The sequence below is a fragment of the Hipposideros armiger genome, unplaced genomic scaffold (genome assembly GCF_001890085.2).
Source record: "Hipposideros armiger isolate ML-2016 unplaced genomic scaffold, ASM189008v1 scaffold_400, whole genome shotgun sequence".
In the NCBI taxonomy this organism is placed as follows: Eukaryota; Metazoa; Chordata; class Mammalia; order Chiroptera; family Hipposideridae; genus Hipposideros; species Hipposideros armiger.
The window spans coordinates 784,930-811,288 of record NW_017731750.1 but is presented as its reverse complement, the minus strand read 5'-3'; the positions used below and the strand labels follow the sequence as shown (position 1 = coordinate 811,288).

General features: G+C 45.7%; 1 protein-coding gene across 10 annotated transcripts in view; it reads right to left on the bottom strand.

Moving 5' to 3' along the window:
* Positions 1–26,359, bottom strand: part of CALN1 (calneuron 1) — a 532,500-nt gene that overhangs the window by 225,353 nt on the left and 280,788 nt on the right. For 9 of the 10 annotated variants that reach the window (XM_019663705.1, XM_019663707.1, XM_019663709.1 and 6 more), the window contains one exon: positions 8,704–8,847. The exons of the other annotated variant lie outside the window; for it this stretch is intronic. In XM_019663705.1, the coding sequence (XP_019519250.1) occupies positions 8,704–8,847 (144 nt within the window). The remainder of the gene's footprint in view (positions 1–8,703; positions 8,848–26,359) is intronic. 10 annotated transcript variants of the gene reach the window in all.

The window sequence follows — 26,359 nt, the reverse complement described above, 5'->3', positions numbered from 1 at the left end:
ATCTGTAAAGATATATGAACCCATATGTTCATTGAAGCATTATTCACAGTGGCCAAGACATGGAAACAACAAAAATGTCTTTCAATAGATGACTGGATAAAGAAGATGTGGTACAAATACACAATATTACTCAGCCATAAGATGAAGCACTGCCTTTTGTGACAATATGGATCAATCTTGAGTTTATCATGCTCAGCCAAAAGAAGTCAGACAGAAAAAGTCAAGAACCATATGACTTATGGAATATAAAACTGAAAACAACAAAGGAACAAGACAAACAAAAAGACAAAAACTCATAGGCACAGACAATTGTTTAGTGGTTACCAGAGGGTAAGGGGGGAGGAAGGTGGTAGAAGAGGAAAAAAAGAGTCAAATATATGGTGATGGAAGGACAACTGCTTTTTGGTGGTGAACACACAATGCAATATATATGACGTATTATAGAATTGTACACCTGAAACCTATATAATTTTACTAACCAATGTGACTCCAATAAATAAAAAAAAAAAAAGGAAAGAAACCTAAGAAACCTGCCAACACCTTGATCTTAGATTTCCAAACTCCAGGACTGTGAGAGAAGAAATTTCTGTTTATGTAAAAAAAAAAATCTATAACGAGTCAAAGAAGTGCCCAGTAATCCCACTCCTAGGTATTTAGCTGAACAAATCCAAAACACTACTTTGAGGGGATGTGCTCATCCATATGTTCATTGCAGCATTGTTTACAATGGCCCACATGTGGAGGCAGCCTGGGTGTCCATCGATGGAAGAATGGATAAAGAGGAGGTGTTACATATTCACAATGAAATATTGCTTGACCATGGAAGGGAATGGGTTCTTGCCATCTGCAGCAGCATGGATGGACCTGGAGGGTATTGTGCTGAGTGGAGTATGTCAGACAGAGAAAGACAGATGCAATGAGATAGAAAACATAAAAATGGAGATAGAATATCCCCATTTTGCTTATATGTGGAATCTAAAGAACTAACAAGAGGAACAGAAACAAATTCATAGATACAGAGAACATTTTGATGATTGCTGGATGGGAGAGGGGTTGAGGGTGTGGGTGAAAAGGGGAAAGGATTAACAAGTACAGATTGGTTGTTGCAAAATAGTTATGGGAATGTAAGGTATAGCATTGGAATATAGTCAATAATATTTTAATAACTACATATGGTGTCAGATAAGTAGTAGATTTATCAGGGTGCTAGATGAGAAGGGTTTGGGGGGCAGGATAAAATGGTGAAGAGATTGAGGAGGACTAATTGGTAGTTACAAAATAGTCATGGGGATGTAAAGTAAAGCATCAGGAAAATAGTCAATAAAAAGTGTCTTGGGACCCCAATACTTGCCTGTACTTTTTCATATTGCATGTATTTTACATTTATTAAAGTCTTATATTAATAAAAAATAAAAGCAAAATAAATGCATCATTTCACTTATAAGTTAAAATAAGTTCCCACTTTTCACCAATCATGTTAGTCATAATTTGTTAAATAATACTCAACACTGGTCAGGGTGTTCTTGGATGGGCATTCTCATACATTCCTTTTAGTAAACCTCACCTGACAGAAATGTTATTTATGTATGAAGGATTTTAGCAGGTTCTTATCAGTCACATAATACTCTTGCTTATAGGAATCCAGCATGGTCTCTGTTTTCATTATGATGCAATATGTGGTACCAGGAAGAAACAAACTTCCTAAGTGGGATTCTGAGATTCGTTTGCTTATCTATGATCTTAAATGAAGTCCTGACATTCTTGCTCCTGAAAAATGGGATAATGGTGTCTATATTATGCACTGGCATCATAACGAATTAAATGCCATCTCTGGTGTCTTGGGATAAAATAATTATTGAAAGCCAGATTTTGGAAGATCCATGTAGCTCCTGTGTTTGACCTTGATGGTAGCAATGATGACTTCAAGGGTTGTGGGTAGGATGGCTGCTTCTGCATGTCCTTGAAAGAAAATAAAAACAAGCTCAGGTGTTGAAACTTCTAACTCTAAGCTCGGGTCACATATAACTAGAATGTTTGTAGGGTGGCCCAAAAATAATCACTTCTTACAACTTCAGAGAAGACCTCAAGTTTAATTGTGTGGGCTGTAGAATTATAAGTGGAAATCACAGACTCATCAAGTCTCATGTGAAATTTAGGGCATTGATTGGAAAGGACTGAGACCTGAGACTTGGCATGGGGACCTCCGGGCAGATTCAAAAAACTCAATGCCCAACTCTCCCTGATGTCCTTTCTGATGACTCCCTGAGGTCAGACAAAACCAGCTTGAAGACCTTGCAGACCCTGAATACCTGTAATAAAAACAGTGGAGGCAGCTGCCTTGAAAGGAGTTGCCTATGTTCAAAATCCACTCCTACCACATTTCACTGCCTCTATCCCCCTGACTAGAATCAGACTGGCACTTCTCAGGAGAAATTTCAAATCTGATATGGGAGAAGAGAGTTGCAAGATGTAGCTAATTTATGTCAGTGTTAACCTGGAGGATAGGTTGGATTCCAGGGAGTTAAAACAGGGAGCTAGAATATAATATTAGCTGGTCTTATTGAAATGGGTGCACATACCAGAAATTTTGTGTTTATTACGTTGGCTTAAGTAGCTGGAACTGGCTCAGTTTGGTCTTTAGCTGAAACTTGGATTCAATGTGGCAAACTGTCAATAAGATGAAGATGGCAGACCTATTCTGGCACAATATAGAGGCAGGAATTGCTTAGGAAAATAGGAATGCTGGAGTGAGTTCGTTACAAACATGCACCACCACTACATATCCAAAAGGGGCCTATGGGAGTGTCCCCTGGCTAAAGCAACGAGAAACCCAAAGACACCACCTTCAGTTCATAATTGCGATCTAGGGTCAGGCTGGATTCACGTAAAGATAACCTGGGCAGTGGCTGGAGTCCATTGTCCAGACAAAGGTGGTAGCAGGAGGCTGCCGGGAACAATGACTGGTAAGCAAAACACTATATATAGGTAATGTCATGACTCGGGAGTGTGAGTGTATGGTGTGTGTGTGTGTGTGTGTGTGTGTGTGTGTGTGTGTGTGTGTTCTGTTTGGTCACTGCTTCAGTGTCCTGTTGTCACCCTAAGTGACCTATATCCACTAAAGTCACATATATATGAGATGTGTGCTTCAGATCTTAGATTCATATGGCTCTTACTAGTAACATGACCTGGGCAAGTTATTTGAAACCTCTGGACTTCATTTTTCTCATCTATAAAATGAAGGTCATTTTATTTTATAGATGAAACAACCACCTATGGCTATAAGAGGACAAAATAAGTTTAGAAATCAAGTGCTTAGAACAGTGGTTGGCCCATGGTGAAGACTGTAATGTGCTGGCTAGTGTCACTGTTGCTGGATGTTATGGGGTGCGGTGAACATTGTGTGTTAGTCATCATTATTGTCGCCCAGTTAACACTTCCCATGGTAAGATCAATGTACATTCAGCAATAATTCACTACCACAGAATTACATTTTTAATCATCATGCTCTGATGCCAATCATGCTTATTCACAAATGCAAACATTTGGAGAGATATTTTCCTATACTTGACCTTCATCGGAACTTTGGTTCTGTGAAATACTTCCAGGTTTTAAAGTTAGCAAATCCCGTGTGTTGAGTTATGGAAAGAGACAAGGGGGAGCTGTACTGTGCTGGAGAGGTCCTCAAATGAGGAAGCATCCGTTGGCTTGCTTCCCATTTCTCAAAGTGTGCCCTAGACTAGCACCTCTCGGGCTTTAAGGTGCTTGTGAATCACCTAGGACCCTTGTTAAAATACGGACTCTGAATCAGCAGGTCTGGGAGGGCCTGAGATTCATGATTTTAAGCAAGCTCCCAGGTGATGCCAAGTCTGCAGGTGCCTGGACCACAGCTGGAGGAGGAAGGAAGCTGAGGCCTCTACATGTGTGAGTACCAGGGCCACGAGCTTTTCCAGCAGGGCTGACCGACCACAGACTGCTCACTTATTTCCTTAGATTCCCAAAGAAAAACTCCTTATCTGCCTGTCAGGCATTTACCTCCTACTCAGACCTTCTTGCTCATACAAAAATTCATAGGCTTGGAGATTTCTCTTTAGCTTTAGATTTTTCCTTTATCCAAAGGTGCCCCAGGTATGTCAATGCACACATTGGAGTCCATAACCTGACAAGCTGTTAAACAACGCTGGCTCCTAGGCTCCATCCTGGAAATTCTGGGATTCTGGTTCTATGGACCTGTATTTTTGTTTTGTTTTGTTGTCTTTTTTTTTGGGGGGGGGGTTGTTCTTATTTTTGTGATTAACATGCTCCCTGGGTATTTTCTGATGTGCATTCAGTTTGGGACCCCCTTGATTTTGGCTAAAAAGCTCCAATTTCTTCCACCTCACACCAGGTTGTTGCAGTCATGCAGTCCATGGGCATCAGCCTGGTGTGAGATGGAAGTGTGCATTCTAGCTCACAAACTAGATCCACGCTAGCTCCAGAGCCCAAATCAGTATGCTGACGTGTTTGAAGGGGAAATGGAAGTGAGCGCTGCTCATAATTAAGCATATACTTTTCTGTCTTCTAGATCACAAAAGGAAACATTGAAGTCATAATCATATGACTAATCAGCAAAGGACTAAACCTTGCAGTGAACGGGTAGCAAGAGAGGGAAGACGTGGACACGCTGTTACGTTTACATGCAAGCTAACAGTGGGACACTGCTAACTCCTTCATGTGACTCTGGCCATCATTTTGTTCCTTGTGGCTCAGTTGTTTGTCTCAAAATGAACCCAAAGTGAATCTTGCCAACCATAAAAATAAGCCAGTTCACACATAATGGACACCAGGTAAGTCCTTTTTAAATTGAACTAAACTTGAATCACACCCATCAAACCCACTATCTACGGAGTGGTGAATCTACAAACAAACAAACAAAACAAACAAACAAAACCCCTACAAACCTGTTGAGAGATAAATTCATTTCAAAACCCGAAATTTTTTGGAATTTCTGCATCCAAAATTCTGCATCTTTGAGGAGCAGAAAAAAAATTAAGGAGGAAAAGGGCAAGGTCTGAATTTGTTTCAAAGAGGGGCTTGTTCTTTAAGTGTTGGAGAGGCAAGGGAAGCTCAGAAGAAGAGATAATTGCATTAGGAAACTTGAGCGGGGTGATGAAGGGCCAGGGACTGCTTGATCTCCTGTTTGATTGTTTCAGGAAACTCTTTGCAAAGCTACCTGGATTCACTCCAGAAGGCCACAGTGGTGTGACCTCAGAAAGCAGTCGAAAATATCCCTTGGGTCTTGAAGATACCAAGTCCGTATTCCCCAGTGAATGATGCAGGAACCTGAGTAGAGCAGCTGGGACATGGCACTTCTATAAAAGATTTAAGCTTTGGAGATAGGTTTTGAGTGACTGTTTTATCAACCCTCCCAACGGTGGTGCATAATGAGTGCCATGATGCACTGGAGAGAATGTGATTCCTGACATGCAAGGAGTGCCTTGGGACACCAGCTTAAATGCCTCTAGGAGCCTGACTGAGAGGGCTGCAGGTTTCTGAAAGTTGGGCTGAAGGAGACATCCTGGCCAAAAGCATCCAGTAAGAGTGAATCCTGGTCCCCAGTTACCTTAGTTGCATAGGCTGATAAAAGAGGAGTGGGACAGTAAGCACCAGGGTGTGCAGAACTGAGTTCAAGTTCCAAGAAAGAACCTTTGCAATAATGGGCCCAAGAGGAAGCCCTTAGGCACTGAGCAAAAGTTTGGGTTTTCTGTTTAGTATTTAACTGAGCAGTTTGGCCCATGCCATACACACACTCACACTCACATGCATGTGCACACACACATGCACACACAGTCAGTCCCAGCACCAAAGGCAAACTGGCCATGGGCCAAGAGAGCAATCCTAGACCCTTCTGCCTGTCTTCCATTCTGTCCTCTGGAGAACCAGCTCCATAGAGACTAGAACTGTCTGGCCCCTGCAGGCTCTGTGTTCAGGAAACCCCATTGAGCTCCCTAACCCAGGGAGGTCACTCCATGCCCAAGGATCACCTAATGAAAGCCTCCTGTGCTGACTTTGGCTGCACAGACACAGTCAGGCTAATTCTAGCTGGGCCTTGAGCGGAAGGCATTAAACCAGGGATCCCAGAGGGTCATGTGTGGTCAGACTTGCTCCTAGTCATGGACAGCTGGGATGGATGGAGGCAGTGTCATCTCTCCTGCCACCCCTGATACTCAGGGTCAGGGTCTGGGGGCAGGAGTCACAGTCATCTCACAGCTAAAAATCCTAAGTTCTGGCCCAAACACTCCATCTTTTTGGCATTACCTGCATAAAAATCTCTGTCATTCCACAAGTTTCATACCAAAGAGAAACTTAATTAGGTAGGGCCAAATCTCTGTGGAGAATTCCCAGTTACAGAAGCTGGGAAGGAAGGATATAATTAGAATCTGACTTTTTAAAATAGAACAGCTCAAAAGACCCCATTAAAAGGACACTGAAAAACAGTCCATCAGGTCCTATCTAGAGCCCAGCACCCAGATATTTCACTTCCCAGTGTCTTTTACACAACACTTAAAGACACATTTCAGCCTCAGACTGGGTGTTTTTCACTTAGCTCTTTACACACTCAGGCATTTAATAGATAGTGCAGGCAATTCCTTTTGCCTACAGTGCTGCACTGTTTTCATTTGTTCTGTACTGACTCTTGTAGGCAACAAAACTTCAAAGAAGCTGCACTTCAAAAGTAAGTAAATGTGTTTTTACCTGATGTGGTCATCATGAAACACCTAATGACTTGGGCTTTTGTTAAAGGAACTAATAGAAATTCCCTGCAAGATTTCTTTGTAAGCTCTGCCTTCGAGCACTGGGAGCTGACTAGGGTAAGTTGCAAGTTAAGTGGTGAAATTTGAAGCCTCTTAAACTGCATCCAGTGTGGAGTGTTTGCTGAGTCCTGATAAGCCCTTCCAAAAACCATCACACACCATCCCCTGGGACTCTAGGCCTCATGGCAGAAGATTAACAATAACAGGAAAATTCCCCATGAGCTGAGGTCCAATAAGTGAATTAAAAAGACAGAGGTTGGACTTTGATGAAGACCCTGCAGTCTCCTAAGAGTAACTCCTCCATAATAGCCCTGCTCATTTTTTATTAAATGTTGCTAATTCCGTTTGCTTTTAGTCCATTTGACTAGGTTTTATTACAGGAGTTGTGGGAGGAGAATCAAAGAACAAAACCTTCTTAGTTCTTAAACATGGATATAAATTAAGATTTTTATTATTTTGAAAAGGAAACTTTTTTTTCTGGAAATGTATCTCTGAAATGAGGATGGCAGTAAATGGGAAAGATTTTGCTATACAGTATGTGCTTTGCTCCAGCTTTTCAGAAATACCTCTAAAAATCAAAGCAAAGTCAAATCGAGCCGGCAAAGCTGGGATGATTCACAATGAATAAAAGCTGTAAGGACAAGGCTGGGTCTGCTCACACAATTGAACATTCCTGATACAACACCTTTATCCAAACCAGACAAGAAATGTCCAAGCTGCACTTAGTGGGTGGTGCTGGGGTTCATCCACCATATGAGCACCCTCATTGTTAGTATTCCAACAAGTTCCACAGGATACTAAGAAAGAGTCCATTCTTCCAATTAGCCAGCCGACCAGGCGAACAGCTCCTCACAGGGACCTTGGTCCAAAAAGACATGCCGTTCCCTCCTGCTTTCTTTCACTCAGTCTATACTCCATATTCTACCAAGAGTCCCAAGAGTCCACCACTCTGGGGCCCTTATGCCTGGAATCAAGCTGCTTTTCAAGGGCGGGGAGAAGGGGGTGTTAAGAAATCACAATAAGAAGGCTCCTTCCTCTTTCACCCAAAGCAGGATCTAAACATCAGGAGGGTCACAGCCAGTTTAGGATAGACTCTTAGGGTTTTAGAGTGGAAAATAACCTTAGAGATTATTTAATGCAGTTGTTTTTCAGAATTTTTAAAAACACAGTGAAACTCTTTTCCCATGAGGTTGTGTGTAGAAACCCAGTATGTAAAACAGATAGAAAAGAATCTGTTATAGCCATCCAATGAAATATGATTTGGCAATAAAAAGAGATGAAGTGTTGACACACGCTACAACTTGGATGAACCTTGAAAACATTATGCTCAATAAAGGAAGCCAGGAACAAAGGACCACGTATTGCATGATTCCATTTGTATGATATGTCCAGAAGATGCAAATCCATAGAGACAGGAAGCAGATCGGTGGTTGCCTAGGACTGAGGGATTGGGAAGTGACACCAAGAGGTGTAGGGCTTCTTTTTGGAGTGGTGAAAAGGTTATAAAATCAATTCTGGCATTGGTTGCACAAATCTGTGAATACACTAAAACCAACTGAATTGTACAGGTTAAAAGGGTGAATTTTATGGTGTATGAATAATATCTCAATAAAGCTGTCTTTTAAAAGCACACATAAAAAAACCCAAAACCAACCAAACAAACTTCTCACTGCTCTGCCAGCCAGGCCTCCCTCATCCAGCTCCCTCTACTGGCCCCAGAACCACCTCTGCAGGCCCCAGACCTGTATGGCATGTTGTTTGAAAAACCCTGATCTAGTCCAAGTTTCGACTCTTCTAATGTTAACAGACACAACCCCGAGTCTTTTGACTCCACACACAAGTCCCTCTAAACCAGAAGTCCCACTGATGAGCCGGGCTCATCTCCGGGAGACATCGCCGGGCTGGGGCTCACCGTCCATGTCCAGGCGCTGCATGATGATGGCCAGCTCCACCTCACTCGGCATGTACCCCAGAGAGCGCATGGCCATGCCCAGCTCCTGCTTCGAGATGAAGCCATTTCCATCTCGGTCCAGAACCCGAAAGGCCTCTCGGATTTCTACAAGGAGAAAGCAGAGAAAGTCCAATGGTCACACAGCTTGGCCTAGCGCATTGATATCACTGGTGACTGTCTATGGAAAACTCCTCACTGCTCTACAAATCGTGATACAGCAATATCTTGGTTTGCAAGTAACTTGGTGTGCGAGTGTTCTGCAATACGAGCAAATATTTCTAATACATTTTAACGTGGTAAATGAGCAATGTATTGCAACATGAGTAGTTTGTTTCTGGAACAAATTATGCTCGCAAACCACGGTATTACTGTATGTCAAAACCCTTTCATTCAATAGAAGAGTGGCCAAAGGAGGAACAAAAGGAAAGGAAATAAGAAAAGAAGAAAAAAAAAAGAGGAGAAAATAGGAAGAAAAGAAAGTGGAGGAGAGAAAAGGGGAGGGAAAGAGAGGAGAGGGGGGCAGAGAAAAAGCTTTGGAAGGAGGAGGTGACTGGCCCTGAGCACCCTAAAACACTGCAGTAGAAACACAATAACACAGTGGCCCCAGCAGAGAATCCTGTGAACACAGGACACTTCCCAAGCAGTGAAGAGGATTAGATTTCATGTGTGGGAAAAAAGGCACCGCTTAACTTTGGCCATTAGGAGAAAAGGAGAATGTGATTCCTGTGCAGACTTCTGTTTCATCTTTCTGCTGTGCAGGAAGCTTTTCCACCTCGTAGTAGGATCAGACTTAAGTGTCCTGCTGTTTTTATTTCATTCCTCTAATTTACAGTTGTTTTATGACTATAAACAACCTCAGATCGATGAGTGTCATGAAAGCCCAAAAGACCTCCTTAATCACATTCTCTGGGGCTGGCAGAGAATTTGACTCTGTTATCAATAGGGCCATTTCACTCAGCAGGTGATCTCCCATCCTCTTGCTCTGCATTCCACCCAGTCACTCCTTTCAGAGATCCCTTTGGCCTGTTAGTTCGGGGTTAGCTGAGCATTTTTTAACACACCATGCCCTTTGAGGCATGACATGGTAAATTTGAGACCACAATCTGAAGATGAGAGGTTCCTCAATCATATCTGAGCACCAGACATGGCCAGCTTTAATGTTTCATCAATAAATCTGATGCAAGCCCAGGTGTGGCAGCTGCCAACATTCATCATGCCAGTCAACAAGCATTGGCTATGTGTGCCTGAGGAGCACAGTGTTGGTACCGCAGAGAAATAACCATCATCCACTGTGTGTCGTGGTTTTCCTCCAGAGCCCTACACTCCCATCAGGAAGGGAAGCTTCAGACAGAAATGGCAGGAACTCTTCAAACCAATATAAGACACTTGCTCCTAATCCATTTAGTTATTGCTTCCCTAAATATCTGACCCGGCTGCCATCAAATACTTTGAATCACACCCTTTCCTAAACAGGCTTTGCCCTTTCCTATTTGTATTAATTTCCTGTGGATGCTGTAACAAACCACCACAAACTTGCTGGCTTAAAACAACAAAAATGTATCCTTTTACAGTCTGGAGTTCAGAAATCTGAAATCAGTATCACTGGACCAAAGTCAAGGTGTGGACCGAGACAGTGGAGGCTCTCAGGAGACTTTGTTCCTGGCCTCTCTCAGCTGCCGGTGGCTGCCAGCATTCCTTAGCTTGTGGCCGCATCGCTCCAGTCTCTGCCTCTGTGGTCACACTGCCTCCTCTTTTCTTCTGTGACCTCCCCCTGCTTGCCTCTTACAAGGATACTTGTGTTTGCATTTAGGGACCACCCAGACAAACCAGGATAATCTCTCTCCATCTCAAGATCTTTAACTTAATTATATCTACAGAAACCCTTTTTCCTAGGTAACATTTACAGATTCCAGAGATGAGGACCTGATAATTTTAGGGGCTGTTTTCAGACTACTACACTATCCCCTGAAACACCCTGACTTTCTCCTCCTCTGCCCAAATCAAATTAGTCCTTCAAGGCCAGTCAGGGGCCATGGATCCCACAAAAGTCTTTGTTTACCATAGCCAAAGTCATCTCCCTTCATGCCGACCATTCAGCAGGTCATTCATTCTTTTCACACGACATCTAGCATGATCCATCTAGAAATAGAATGACAAGTGTAGAAACCATGGCTCTTCCTCACACATTTCATTCATCTTTGAATGTTCCCACCCACACTCAGAAGGAGGCACTAGACAAGCAGCTGTTCAGTGGATGGTGGGTCTAAATAAATAAGGATCATATATTGGCAGCAAATTCATTATCAATACTAACTCAGCACACTGAATGCTTTCTGTGAATAAATGTGGGCTCCAGCAGAGAGAAGACCAGCTTGTGAGCTGGGACCCTAGGCTTCTGGCCAGGCATATTAGCTAATTAAGTCTGCAGCCAAACCCTGAGGCCCCATTTTGTGCATATGCAAAATGAGCTGTTTAGCCATGAGGATCCCTAAGGTCCTTCCAGCCCTCCTTTCTGTGGATCTGGAGACATCATTAAAGTGATTAAGAGAAGAACAGGAAGCCTGTATTCTCTTTCATACCCCATTTATCTGCTGTTCAAACACGCTTCTTTTTTCCATTGATGATACAGAAAAAAATTTAATCCAGTCCAAATTCTGAATCAAGGGGTTTGTCCGCATTTTTAGGCTTTCTCATCCATGAAACATGCCCAAGCTCACCTAAAACAGCCTTGTTTTCCTACCAAGTCCCTAATGGCCTGTAAAGAGCTTAGAGCCTATGCCTCACCTTGAGGTCATAGTACACAGCTCAAGGACACCGGGCAAGAGACCACAGGCTCACGTGGGCCCAGATCCCCAGACATCGAGGGCATTAGGATGCAGAGACTGGGTCTCCTGAGGTGGGAGTCAGCCCACAAGGAAGCCAGTCTGTCTCTGCCCTGCAACCTGAGGCAGGCTTTTCACCCAGTCTCAACTTCCCCATCTGAAAAATAAGTTGGGTTGGATCTTTTTCCAGCCTCTATAGCAGGGTTTTACATGGGGCTGGCACACACCATACAACAGGAGAAAATGTCAAATGATGACAAAGCCCCACTTGGGGTCACAGAAGAGGCCAGGACCCCGTGTGGGCCAGCTGGAGGGCCAGCAGCAGGCAGAGCCCTACCATATTCTCTGTACCACTCCTTTCCTAAGGCACCATCTTCACTTCCCATCCCTCTGACTCAATCCTGCACTCTCTGGGCTGTTACTATCACTCTGAGAGGGTGACCCTCTTCTGTCAACAGGGCCTGGTCTCGTTCCTGTGGTCCCCCACATGCCCTAGATCTTACCAACAAATGAGTCTGTATCTCTACACTGGACATCCTGGAGGGGCCTTGTTGTGGGTATTTGAGAACTTGGCATGGAAATGAGGGCCTTGGTATGTGTGCCTGCTGAACCCCACCCAGCTTCCTGGGCTATTCCCAAAGCTGCCTCACCCTGGGGCTACTGGATTTGGCAAGGTAGACCACAGGCGGGGATTATCCCAGCATTGCCTTGCTGTGAACAGACGTGCTCCTTTGAGACCTCAAACCCCCATGGCTTGTCCCCTCAGCAGTAGGTAACCAGGCCAGCTCTGCCCAGCCCAGGACAGGCCAGGTAGCCACATATCAACTCAGTTCTATTTTCTGTGGCCCTCAGGTAAGTGATACAAAGCCATCCTCCTCTGTGTGCATAGAATTTCTGTTCCTGGCTCCAAGGATAAAGCTCACTTCCTTTTCTTTCAAAATAGCAAAGAGTCAAAAAATGAAAAAACAAAACAAAACATGAAACTAGAAAACCGTAATGGGAGCCTCTGGAGAGTTAGGGTAGGGAAAGCCCAGGCAAACGAGAAGCTTATCAGAAGGAAATGGGTCTTGCAGTCTGAGACATGTGATGTGTGCCTCATTGTATTTTTAAGAGCAGAACAGGGTGTAAGAAATATTCCCATAAAACCAGCAGAGACGTGAGAGCAGGCCAGATCCCTCTGCCTCGGGCTATAGGCAGCCTGCTCCTAGTGCAAAGAGGCTCTGGCCACTTTCTACATCTTTGGGAAATGGAGACCACAGATCAAGTTTTCAGGAACAACTCAGTAATGTGGTGTGATTTTCACTGGAATTTATCCCCTCTCTGGGCTACCATCTCTTGTGCTTCAGAGTTATGTAAGCGTGCCATGCTTTGGTCTTTAATTCAGTTTCAGCCTCACACAACACATGCACATCAGGAGCCAGCATGGCAACTCCACCAATCCCAAGATGCCTCAGTGGACCCCAGAAGAGGTGTCTGCGATGGTGATCAGAGCTTGTCCAACAGTCATTGCGTGGAGCATTGAAGGAAACATGATAAGACATATCTTCTAACAAAGAAATCCACTCTCTGCATATGGAACATCCCAGATCCAAAGTCTGCATTCCCACAGGGATGAGTGCTTCTCCTCCTGGAGCAACTCTGATGTCCTGGAGACCAGCAAGGCCTGTATGAGACATGGTCCTCTCTAGAGCCCAAGAGATTTACTTCTCATGATGCCAGCAAGTCTATTTTCATAAAGATAGCCACAGCCAACACTGGTACCACCTGCATCCTGCCCAGCGCCCTGTGAGGACCAAGCCTCGATTCCGTAATGCCCTCTCTGGACATAGCGAATCCAGGCAATAACAAGGGCAAGGGCACACCTCCCACACAGAGCAGACGCCTCAATCAGGCTGCCCCGACAGAGTGTGCACCAGACAAAACCGAGACCCGAGCCAGTAAATATTCATTGGTCAATGGTCTGGCTTTGAAGGCTCAGCTAAGTTCATAGTGCTAGTTTGCCATCTCAGATTAGTATAGTAATTCCCCGACTTACGATCAAGTTTCATTCCGGGAGAAGGTTCATAAGTCGGATTCCTTCCTAAGTCCAACAAAGTGAGTCTTATACACCTTTGACACAAATATACAATGTAAAGTCAATGGTTGAATGATTCATGTTATAAAAACGAGCGACGTCTACCATCTTTTCGCCTAGGTCCAATCTCTCAATTATTTTCACTTTTGTTTCCATGGTTATTGCTTTGCTCTTCCTAGCAGTCCCCTCCACATCACAACTGCTTTTCCTCTTGCTTCCAGACCTCCTGGGCTCTGATTGAGCACTGTAGTACTGTACACTATCACGCTGTACAGAAAGCACACAGCAGCACAACTGTGACAATATCAGCAGACATGTGAGCTACTTCTGCGATTTGTTCACATCTACGAATGTTTGTAATGTGAGGTCCGTTCTATCTGTGAAAGTTCACAACTCGAATGTTCGTAAGTCAAAGACTTACTGTAATGAAGAACAACAGTTTTTCTCACCTCAGTCCCCATTACACGCGAAATGTTTATTCTCCACAGAAATGTATCTTTAGGAAGACTGTGGGCTTTAACCACAAAAAGTGATGACTCTGTTAATAAACACGAGGAATACTGTTGATATGTATCATTGAGAAACTGCAAAACTGGAGGTAGGTGCAGTTCTGTGGGGCTGGTCAAGGCAGCTGATAAATACCAACACAGTACACCAGAAAAGGGAAGGACAACATGTGGAGGCCATTTTGCAGAAGAAATAATAGGACAGGGACTGAGCCAAGGATGGCAACTTCTGAGCCACTTGGGCTTTACCCTGCAGGCCGGGCTGGGCAAACGGTGGCCTGGGGCCAAACAGGCCATCATCTTTGTTTGGAAATAAAGTTGGGAACACAACTGCTCATTTATATACTGTCTGTCTGTTGTCCATTGTCTACTACTTTTGTACTATGCAAATGAAATTGAGAAATTATGGCAGAGAAGATTTGGTCCACAGCCTAAATAGTTACACTCTGGCCTTTCTAGTTAAAGTTTGAGAACCCTGCTGCAGGCCACAGGAAGACCTCATTGGTTTCAAATTAAAAAAAAATTTTTTTTAAGGGATCAGATTGAGGGCTCTGGCACCAGGGTTGCTACTGGCCAGGCGAGTAGCCCCCACTCCTTCCACTGCCCCACTGAAAAATTTTAAGTTTTCTTTCCTATAGAAATGTTAAGTCTTAGTTCCTTAGCCCTTGGCTTTGATTACTCTTCTAATCAGCTTGTGAATCCTAGACTAAAGATTGCTCCTAGCCTGAATCATGAAAGTCTCCTATCCCCTTGCTTCTTGATTGTTTTGTAAATCAGTTTCTTAATCCTAAACATTAGATTGTTCATAGAAATCTCCCACCCCTGCTTCAGATAACTACTTAAAAGCCTGTGACTTCCCAATATCCCTCAAGCCATCCTGGACCTAACTCTTTGACAATTCCATCCCAGAGACTAAATAGGTTTTAACATTTCCCCAGGCGAGTAAGCCTAATGATTCTTTCCAAACCCATTCGGGCCTAGACAATTGATGCCACCTGAGTGAAGGACTGAATGGCCACAGGCTCCATGAGAGCTAACAGATTTATTATTAAAATCTATTTTTCCTCATTCAGGGGCCTTGGGGATACAGATGATACCCCAACAAGGTTGCCAGTCACAACCAAAGAAACCAACACAGTCTTCCAAGCAGAGCTCGAGACCCCTTCCTTTCATCTGAGATAAGATAGGGTGAGAGTTCCGTGAATCCTCCAATAGGCAGGGACAGCTCTATGCCCCTGCCCAGCAGGAAGTAGATACAGAAGAAGAGACCTCCTGTCCCTCAACTTCCCATAGAGATTTAATGGGGATCACATCTCTCAAGGGGAAAACTAGGCAGGCAGTTAGAGATATGCATTGGGTCTCTGCATTCCTGCATGTCCCACAGAATGCACTGCCCAAAAGACCTCCCCTCCCCACTATAGCCTCTTGTCAATCACAGGTGTCAATCAGGTTGTCCCACGCCCAGAGGGGAACAGCCCATTCTAGAGAAAAAGGGATAAAAACTCCAAGTCCTGGGAAGTCCCCGGCTTTCCTTCCTTTTTTTTTTTTTTTTGAGCCTTTTGAGCCTGTCTTTGTGCATGGCCTGCTCCAAACTCTTAGAGTGTCATTTCTCTTCTAATAATGGGCCCTTGAGCCATTCTCTGTTTCTCAGGCCTTCTTCTATTTCTTTGAAATGTACTATCTCTTCTAATAAACTGCTTTTTCACTACTTTGCCTCAGTAACTCATTCAATTCTTTGCTCAAGACACCAAGTACCTGGACATCCCACCGAGAAGGGCCCACTCTCCGACAACAGGGTGGCTAAGACTAGAATGACAAGAGATGAGAAGCAGAGCCCTCACCTGGAGGCTGCCACAGAGTCAAAGGGGAAATGAGGAGCCTAGAGCTAAGCAACATGGAGTTGGCAGGAAGGTCCTGGAGCCGTCGGCACTCAGGGAGGGCCCAGGTGTGCTGGGTCTGGGACAGGAGTATCTGAGGATGAGGCTGGGGTTTCTAGTGTGCCTCCTGGGATGAGGAATGAGCAGGTTACCTGAGAGAGACTTCAGGAGAAAGCACAGGTTTTCAGGGAGGAAAGGGAAGTGGCCTTTTGGACACACAGAGTACAGGACCCTCAGAGACACTCAGGAAGTTGGTGTGGCGAGCACTTGGAAATATGCCTCTGGCATTTGGAGAACATAGGAATAGGATGACCACAGCTGCATATAAGACACTGGTTCAGTCCCAGTGGGTTTTAATGTGAATGAGTTCCAATTTAATTATCACCAATCAGTCCACAAAAACAACCATTTGGTTCCAGTAGTTGCGGAACACAGAGGTGAGAGCTCAGAGCAGGGGGCCCCTCAAGGATGGGTGTGCTGGGAGGAGGCAAAACGCAGTAGAACTAATAGTTCTGCGCCAGCGAGGGCAACATCAAGGGGGACAACACGCCGGGAGGCCAAGGCTGGGACACGAGCAATGTGCTTACTGCCACCAACAATGAATGGAAAAATGAATGTCTTCAGCAGTTGGGGAGGATGCCAACAGGTCCAAATCCCCGGAGGCCGGGTCGAGTCACTCACGGCTGTTACCAGCCACCCCAACAGACGCCAGGCCCTTCTGGAGATGACTTCATCGGACTTACTGGCATGGAAGAATATGGAGAACAGTAGGCCAGACTGGCCTCCATCCAGCTAGGCCCCCAGGAGCCTATGGTCCAAATGTTAATTAGGGGCCAACCCATTAACTTTATGGTTGACACAGGCGCTGAACATTCTGTTGTGACATGACCCATAGGCCCCCTCTCCCCAAAACAGGTCACCATTGCAGGTACCACAGGAGAACAAGTTCATCGGCCCTTTTTACAGCCTGGACAATGCACCCTGGGAGGCCAAGAAATTACTCATCAGTTCCTCTACCTGCCAGACTGCCCTGTAGCATTATTGGGGAGAGATATACTGGGAAAGCTCCAGGCTCAAATCACCTTTAACCACAGTGGCAAGGCTGAGCTAACATTGGGCAAATCAGGGGTTAAGATTATGTCCCTCATCATTCCTCAGGAGGAAGAATGGCGACTATTTGGCCTTGTAGAAGAGGTCCAAGAGGGACCCGAACTCCCATTCTCAATACCGGGAGTTTGGGCAGATGACAACCCACCGGGCCTGGCATGACATGTGGCCCCAGTAGTTGTGGAGCTAAAACCTGGGGCAGAACCGGTGCACCACGAGCAATACTACATCCCCCACAACGCACGAGTTGGCATCCAAAAACATTTGGACAGACTCCTAAAATATGGGATTCTTCATCTCTGCCAGTCACCTTGGAATACACCTCTGCTTCCAATCCAAAAGCCAGGAACTGAACATTACCGTCCAGTGCAGGACCTGAGAGCAGTAAACCAAGCAACAGTTACTCTACACCTAGTTGTTCCCAATCCATATACTCTTCTGGGCCTCATCCCAGCTGAAGCAACCCACTTCACCTGCCTGGACCTCAACTCAAGGATGCCTTCTTCTGTATTCGTCTGGCCCCACAGAGCCAGCCACTCTTCGCCTTCCAGTGGGAAAACCCTGAAAATGGCCAGCTAACATGGACAAGGCTACCACAGGGCTTCAAGAACTCCCAAACCATTTTTGGGGCTGCCTTGGATTTGGACCTAAAGCCCTTTCCAGCCAGCCAAACCGGTTGTGTACTGCTCCAATATGTAGACGACCTCTTACTAGCCCGGAAGAGCTATGATGACTGCATGCAGGGTACATATCACGTCCTTAAACTTTTGTGGGAAGCAGGCTACAAGGTCTCCAAGAAAAAGGCTCAGATATGCCAAGACAGGGTCAAATACCTTGGTTTCCACCTGTCACAAGGACACAACCAGCTCGGCCCAGAAAGGAAGCAGGCGGTATGTACCATCCCAGTCCCCACTACTCGGAAACAGGTCCACGAATTCTTAGGGGCGACAGGCTTCTGTAGGATCTGGATCCCCAACTTCTCTACTATAGTCAAACCCCTTTATGAAGCCACAAAGGGGGGTGAACGTGAACCTTTTCTGTGGTAGTCTCCACAACAGAAAGCTTTTAGTGAGCTTACACAGACTGTCACTCATGCCCCTGGCCTAGGGCTCCCGGGCATCGCCAAGCCTTTCTTCCTCTATGTACATGAACGCACGGGAATGGCAGTAGGGGTCCTTACCCAACTGCTAGGGGATTGGCACCGGCCGGTAGCCTACCTCTCAAAACAACTTGACTCAGTGGCATTAGGATGGCCACTTTGCCTGAGGGCACTCGCAGCAAGGGTCCTCCTCGTGTCTGAGGCTGACAAGCTGACCCTAGGTCAGGAATTAACTGTCTGGGCTCTGCACTCAGTTCGAGCCCTGTTAGATCACAAGGGACACTATTGGCTTACAAACTCCCGGATTGCCAAGTACCAAGGACTATTATGTGAGAACCCACGAGTCCGCCTTGAGATGGTACGGACCTTAAACCCAGCCACTTTCCTGCCTGTAGGGCCTGGGCCCCCAGACCATGACTGCATTGAAGTCCTGGATGAAGTGTTCTCCAGTAGGCCGGACCTGACTGACCAACCTCTTACGGACCCCGATGTAGAATACTACACTGATGGCAGCAGCTACGTCCAGGGAAATAGACGGCTGGCTGGATACGCTGTAGTAACTCTGCACACCATCAATGAAGCGAAACCCCTCCCACAGGGGACCTTGGCACAAAAGGCAGAGCTCATCACCCTGACTCAGGCCCTTCAGCTAGCAGCTGGGGTAAGAGCCAATATTTACACCAACTCTAAGTATGTCTTCACTACCCTCCATGTTTATGGAGCTTTATACAAAGAAAATGGATTAATTATTTCAGGAGGGAAGGAAATTAAATGTGGACGAGAGATTCTAGATCTCCTAGAAGCAGTATGGGCACCCAAAAGGGTGGCAGTCATACACTGCAGGGGCCACCAAAAGGGCAACACCATCACAGCCTGGGGCAATCGCAAGGCGGACCAAGCAGCCAAGTTAGCAGTAGCCAAAGAAATCCTTGAATCTCCAATGTTAACAGCTTCCCTCTTTCCCAGCCCTTTAGCCGAATGGGATCCCAAATATTCCCATCAAGAAGAGGCCTGGTTCAAGACTGAAGGGAGAAGCCATCTCCGTAATGAATGGTGGAAATTTCGAGACAGCCGCATTGTCAAAAAGCCCTGGCTTTTGCCAGTTTCACCAATGGACCCTCTTTCATCAGAATACCCTAGAATCGAACCTCAATAGGTATGTCTATGTACCTTGACTCTCCAGTATCTCACGAATAGTCTGTGAACAGTGCCTTGTTTGTGCTCGCAACAACCCATGTCAAGGACTGACCCTACCCCCAGGGGACCAACATACTGGCGGTGCCCCATTTGAAGATCTCACAATAGATTTCACTGAGATGCCATGTTCCAGGGGTCTTAGATATCTCTTAGTGATTGTATGCACCTACTCAGGGTGGGTGGAAGCCTTCCCCAACCGGACAGAAAAGGCACAGGTAGTCTCCCAGATATTGCTATAGGAAATACCATATTTCCCCATGTGTAAGACAAACCTTAATTTGGGGCCTGAAATTTGAAAAAAAAATGTATTACATAAAGCTATTGAACTTAAGTTTTATTCATCAAAAAATTCATACAGGGCCGGCCGAGTGGCACGTTGGTTAAGAACTGGCTTGGGACGCCAGAGGGCCCCGGTTCGGATCCCACATATGAGGGCCAGTGACACTGCCCACTACAGCTAAGATGCTGAACAACAGTTCAACCTGGAGCTGGGCTGCCATGAGTCGCCGGTGACGGTGTAGACTGCAGTCCCCTGCTGCAGTGGGTTGCCATGGGCTACCGTATGTAGCCAGCAGCCAGCGTGAGTGGCCAGCAGCCGCAGTGAGCAGCCGTCCAGAAGCCAGCAGCTGATCTGCCTCGCCCGGGAAGAGCACAATGATAGTGCCAACATGGGCCAGTGAAGCAACGTCCTCCACAACTAGACTGAAGAACAAAAGGACAGCAACTTGTCTGTTCCCCTTCTCCTGATTCCCCAGCACTGTTCCCATCCCCCAATTCCCCAATTTAAAGAAAAAAAATCATACAATGCCTCATCACTCTCAAAAACTCTATAACCACCGTATAAGACGCACCCAGTTTTTAGACCCCAAATTTTTCGAAAAAGGTGCATCTTATACATGGGGAAATACAGTAATCCCTCGCTTTGTTTGGGTTGCCACTCTCCATAGGCTCTGACAATGGTCCCGCCTTTATAGCCTAAGTAATCCAGCTCCTAGCCAAGCTCCTCTGCATCACTTGGAAGCTACATACTGCCTACCGCCCACAGAGCTCAGGACAAGTAGAACACGAGAATCGGACCCTCAAATCCCACCTGAAGACACTGCCAAAAGGCACACCTCCATTGGGACAGGGCCCTTCCAATAGTGCTCCTGAGAATACACTCAGCTCCTACCAAGAAGACGGGCCTTTCCCCTTATGAGGACATATACGGAAGGCCACCTCCACTCATTAGAGGCCTCCGAGGGGACCTTAAAAAAATAGGAGACCTAACCTTGAGACAACAGCTTGAGGCGTTAGGGTCTACCTTACAGAACCTCAACCAATGGTTAGAGGAGAGGCTCCCCATTAGCTTAACAACTGAAGTTCATCCCTTTAAGCCTGGGGATTCAGTTTGGGTTAAGGAATGGAACCTCCAGCCCTTAAAACCCCTGTGGAGGGGCCCCTTTGCTGTCATTTTGTCTACCCCCACGGCAGTAAAGTTTGCAGAGATCACTCCATGGATGCACCACAGCAGATTGAAACCTGCAGCTGCCAGCTGGAACTGCACCTCTGACCCCTCCGAGCCCCTCAAGATCACTCTCTGGAGGAAGACGGCCAGCGGTATTACCAGTCCTTAGGAGGAGATCACCAGCCCTGCTTTGGTCACACCGGAAACTGACCAATCTACACGCGGCTGAAGCTTGAGGAATTCTTCCTTGCAAGATGCTTATTCCAAGGACTTAAATCCTCACCCTCACACTTTTCTTCCCAGTTGGAACAGTATCACTACCTCATGCCCTAAATCATGCTTCCAGTAATTTTGGCTGGGAACAACATCTCAGGTAGCTTTTGTCTCCTACACATACATGCCGGCCCAGTGTTATCGGGGTAGAACTCCTCAGGCCTATACCTATGCAGACAAATCCTACTGGTCTTGCCTCATTCCTCGATGATCAATAGCTGGCTACAATTGCCCAGGAGTTAAAAGGGCTAATCTGGTTGTCTGTTGGACCCGCCAAACCCACATCAGATACTCCAATGGGGGATGCGTCCAAGATCAGGCCCGAAAGGAGGCAGTACAGGAGACGGTTAAATGGCTCATCGACCAGACCGTCACAAAACCGCCCTCCCATCAGCAGGTCCCAGGGCCCCAACTATACAGACAACTCAAGGCTAAATTGGGTAAAACCTTGAGTTTTCCAACTCTGGGAAAAAAACCTCATTATTGACCTTGCCGAACGCATAGCCCAGGAACTTAATGTCACAGGGTGCTGGGCATGTGGAGGAGCACTCATGAGTGAAGACTGGCCATGGACGGGAACTAGCCTAACTGTCCTTGACCTCCTCCAATGGAACTGCACCACAATCCGGCCTTCACAGAGACGGCCCCTAGGGTGAGTACTCTCCTCCGAAGTAATCGGAGAAGAATGTCTCAGCTGGACAGGCACGCCCTACACCCAATGGGTGGAAGACACCCCATGCAGGAGAGTCCAGAACCTAACTGGCTCGTCTCTCAGCTGGAGGCCAAAAGCTCCAACCTGGTATTGGAGCCCTATCGTCAATTCTACCTCATGTTCCCTCTTAGATACTAGCTCCTCCATTGCCAACTGCACCTTTCCTAATGGCACCAGCAACCCCTTCCATGCACTCCTAGCCCTTAGTACTATATGGGATAACTTAAACTCCACCCTGAGCACCCACTGGGCAGCACCCGATGGCTTATTCTGGATCCGGGCAAACGAGCATACTCCCATCTCCCCTCCAACTGGACCGGGAGCTGTACAGTTGGTATAATCCAGCCTGGTTTCTTCCTCCTTCCTAACCAAACTGGCCAAGAGCTAGGTGTCCCCTTATACCAGGATTTGCATATAAGGCCCAAAAGGTCCCTCGATATGGGGGGACATCAAACCTGGAGGGAAGATGAATGGCCTGCCCAGAGGATCATCCAATATTATGGCCCAGCTACTTGGGCTCAAGATGGGAGTTGGGGATACCGTACCCCCATTTACATGCTCAACCATATTATCAGATTACAGGCTGTTCTAGAAATAATTACCAATGAAACTGCAACAGCTTTAGAGCTCCTCACTACCCAACAGACCCAGATGCGGGCCGCTATTTATCAAAACTGCCTAGCACTAGATTGACGACACTGGCAAAGCTGTCTCCACTATCGCCATGAATATTAGAAAACTTGCCCATGTCCCAGTTAAAAAATGGTCAGGATGGGACCCCGAGAGCCTATTTGGAGGATGGTTCTCCACCCTTGGGGGATTTAAAGCGTTAATTGGAATCGTCCTCCTGCTCCTTGGGGATGCCTCCTTTTGCCCTGCATTCTCCCTCTTGTAATTTGGTCTACCTCTTCCCTCATAGAGACCATTGTAGAACGTAAGACTGCCACTAAGGTCCTCATGTTATGGAAGTACCAACCCCTAGACCAGCAGCCTGTCAAAGGAGATGATGCTCTCTAACCCACATATGAGTTTGAGCATCAAAGGGGGGAATGTGGCAGTGGGCCCTAGACAAAGGCCTTCCCAGACCATGTGGTCACTAATAATTCCGCACTGTAGCAGGGAGCTTCAGACAAAGACATTCCTGGACTGCATGATCATTAAGACTTCCGCGTTTAATATTTCCAAATTCCTACCTCACCCGGGAGCCAGTCAGGAACTGGCACAAAGGCCACATGTCCTAATAATAAATCTTAGCTACCAACCTGGAAACCTCAGGGTATATAGCCCCGAGTCCCACCCAGGTCGGGGCTCAGCCTCTGTATGTAAACCTGCTGAGCCTGTGCCAGCATTAATAAAAGTTGCTTCCCAAGCCTTGAGTTTCCCGCAACAGGAGCAGGCAAGAGGCAGCATTAAAATGGTTCAAAGGCTGTGATTGAGGCTGGTAGGTCAGGGATGTGATGCTTATATTGCATGTCTCAGGTGTCTCCGCACTCGTGACTTTTCATTATCTCAGGGCCCAAATAACAACTTGAATTAAAAAATAGAGCTAGGTCCAAGCTTAGCTAGCATTTGAAAGAAAAGCATTTTAGTAACTTATTAGGTAGTGAAATTATACAGATAAAGCCTCAGTATTCCAAGTCATGAAAAATAATCATTTCTTTCCTAAAATAGGGTGGCATAAGGCAGTCATCAGAAAGCTAGGGATATTTCTAAAGGTTTAGGAGCTAGAAGAGAGTTTATCTGTCTTCAAATTTTATATCTCAACAGATTAAACTGAATGGATTTCAGCATGCCAGGTCAGTCCAAGCTAATGGAAAAATCCCCAAAAGTGATCAACCCTGTGATCAACCGCACGCTCTGGCAAGACTTAAAGGAAAATCATTAAATTAGATTGGAATATGTATAAGGGTGAGAATGGCTGCAGGGCCTCATACAGAAAGTCAAGTGATGAGTGAAGAAAGAGAAGGAGGCATCTAACAGGGGGGCAGTTCTCTTTGTCTTGAGGGTACTGGACCTGACCTCTGGGATGAGGACAGTCCCCTCAAAGCCAGAGCTAGACCTACACAGGAATGCTATGTGTATTCAGGTTATACATTAATTTATGCTTCTTCTGAAAAATGCCCCCAAAGTGCATAAAGAAAAAAATCTCTACTTCATGGGTCAGCAATAACCATTGTTAACATATTAGGGCATTTAATTCCTGACATTTTTACATGCAAATATTCTTAATTAAATTGAGGTCATGCTATCTCTATAGCTTTATATCTTTTTTTTTTCATTTCAATCTTCCATATTGCTTACTTAACACATCATTTTTGAAGGCTACATAGTGTTCCATAATATGGCTACAGCCAAATTGAGTTCAACAAACTCCTGGTGTGGGCCATTTAGATCATTTCCAGCTTTAAAGGATGCTGCAATGGGAGCTTTTGTACATAAATTTGCATGTATTTTGATGATCAGTTGTTTAAGATGATATCCTAGGAATGAACCACTGGGTTAAAGGGTGGTAACATTTTTTTTTTAAGCTGAGTCATCCTGCCACCTGTTGGCAGCTCAGTGGCTGCTCAGCTCGGGCTGGGAATTGAACCGCTGTTGCTCAGAGCTCAAACTCTTGAGCGAGCTCTTAACCAACTGAGCCACTCGGCCGAAGGGCGGTAACATTTTTAAGGCACTTACCACATATTGCCAAGTTGCCCTCGACTATCTGTTTCTACTCTGAACACGTCTGACACCAAATGTGTGAATGTTTTCCCACACCAACTAATTCTCCAACTCTCGGGATACCAATTGGGTATTCAGTGATTTAATCTAGTTCCGATACTAATTACTCAGAGTTAGTGCAGACCCTACAGGTTAAGTCCCACAAAACTGTTCTCCCTCAGGTGCCAGTCACAAACCTAGGCCACCTGTGCTTCTCACCAATGGCTGTAAAGCCAGGCTTCTAACCACCCCTCTTCAGACTTGATAATTTGCTAGAACAGCTCATAGAATTCACGAAAGCTCTTCACTTACATTTACTAGTTCATTATAAAGGAACGGTCAAATGGAAGAAATGCACATGGCTTGGTATGGGGCATGTAGGGCTTCCACGTCCTCTCTGGGCACACCTCTCTCCCAGCACCTCACTGTGTTCAGCAACCAAGAAGCTCTTCAAACACCATCACTTAGGGGTTTCATGCAGGTTCCAGTACTTAAGCATGACTGATTAAATCACTGGTCATTGGTGACTGAACTCAATCTCCATCCTTGGAGGTTGGGGAATGGGACTAAAAGCTCCAACCCGCCAATCATTTCTTGGTCTGTCAGGCAACCAGCCCACATCCTGAAGCTATCTAGGGACCCCAGTCACCACTCTAGAGGTTCCAAGGTTTCAAGAGCTTTGTGCCAAGAATCAGGGAAGAAGATCAATATATATTTCCTATTATACCACAATATCACACCCTCCAAAAAGGCAGTATCAGTTAACACCATCCTCCATTTCGCACTATTTTTTATGCACAGAAATCCAGTCTCCATGAGATATGCCTTTCATCCAGCTATCACTTAGGCATTAATTAGTTCCTGAAGTTCAAGGCCCAAATGATTACAAAGGGAGCCTTTGAGGAGAGGTAGACAATTCTGATTCTGCCTGAAAAAGACCTGCAGGGTAATCATGGGACCATGAATGGATTCCCATTCAACACTCAGCCCACACATGACTGAGATGAGGCTGATGCACAGAGAGGGGAAAGGGACTCCCTTCACAGGGCAGGAAGAGGGGTCATTGGGGAGAGACCCATAATCCTGACACCAGGCTGGGACTGCTTCCAAGGCAAGACCTGATTAGTTTGTCCTCAGAGTATATGGACCATTTCTCAAGATACAACAGACCAGACAGCATTATGGCGACAAGCTGGTGTTTCTCCACAGAAGGAGCCATTTCTCAGAAATAAGCACCTTCTCAGGAAAAACAAGGCTCAGAGCCCAAGGCAGAAATTAGGCATCCTATCATTTGGCACATAAGGCAATATGGATGTATCTGCAAGCAGCAAACTGAGTGGAATTTATCTGTGAACAACGTGGTAATAAACAATACAATAATTTTTCACTAAGTCACGCGGTTCCTAGGTTGTAAACATTATTATATTCTGAAATCAGAGAATACTCGACATCTGAGAAAGCAAAATCATTTTATGGACTTAGCACTGATATGGAGGCCAGAAAACCAAGATCCAAGTTCCAAAAATAAACCAGAGGCCTACTGAATGGAGGAAAGGAGGGGACCTCTCAGCCCTGCCTCACACCCTCTCACCTTCCCAGAGTCTTAAGAATCCTCTCGAGAAGCTAAGTTCTTCTTTGGATTATTCAATTCAGCTCAATCCAACAAATATTTCTTGGGCACCTACTGTGTGTCAGACACCATTCTAGGTGGTGGGGGCCAGGTCCCAGGAGACCAAGGTACAATAGGAAACAGGACACTGAACTAGAAGAGGGGGGCCACCCTGAGCCTGAAGTGGGAAG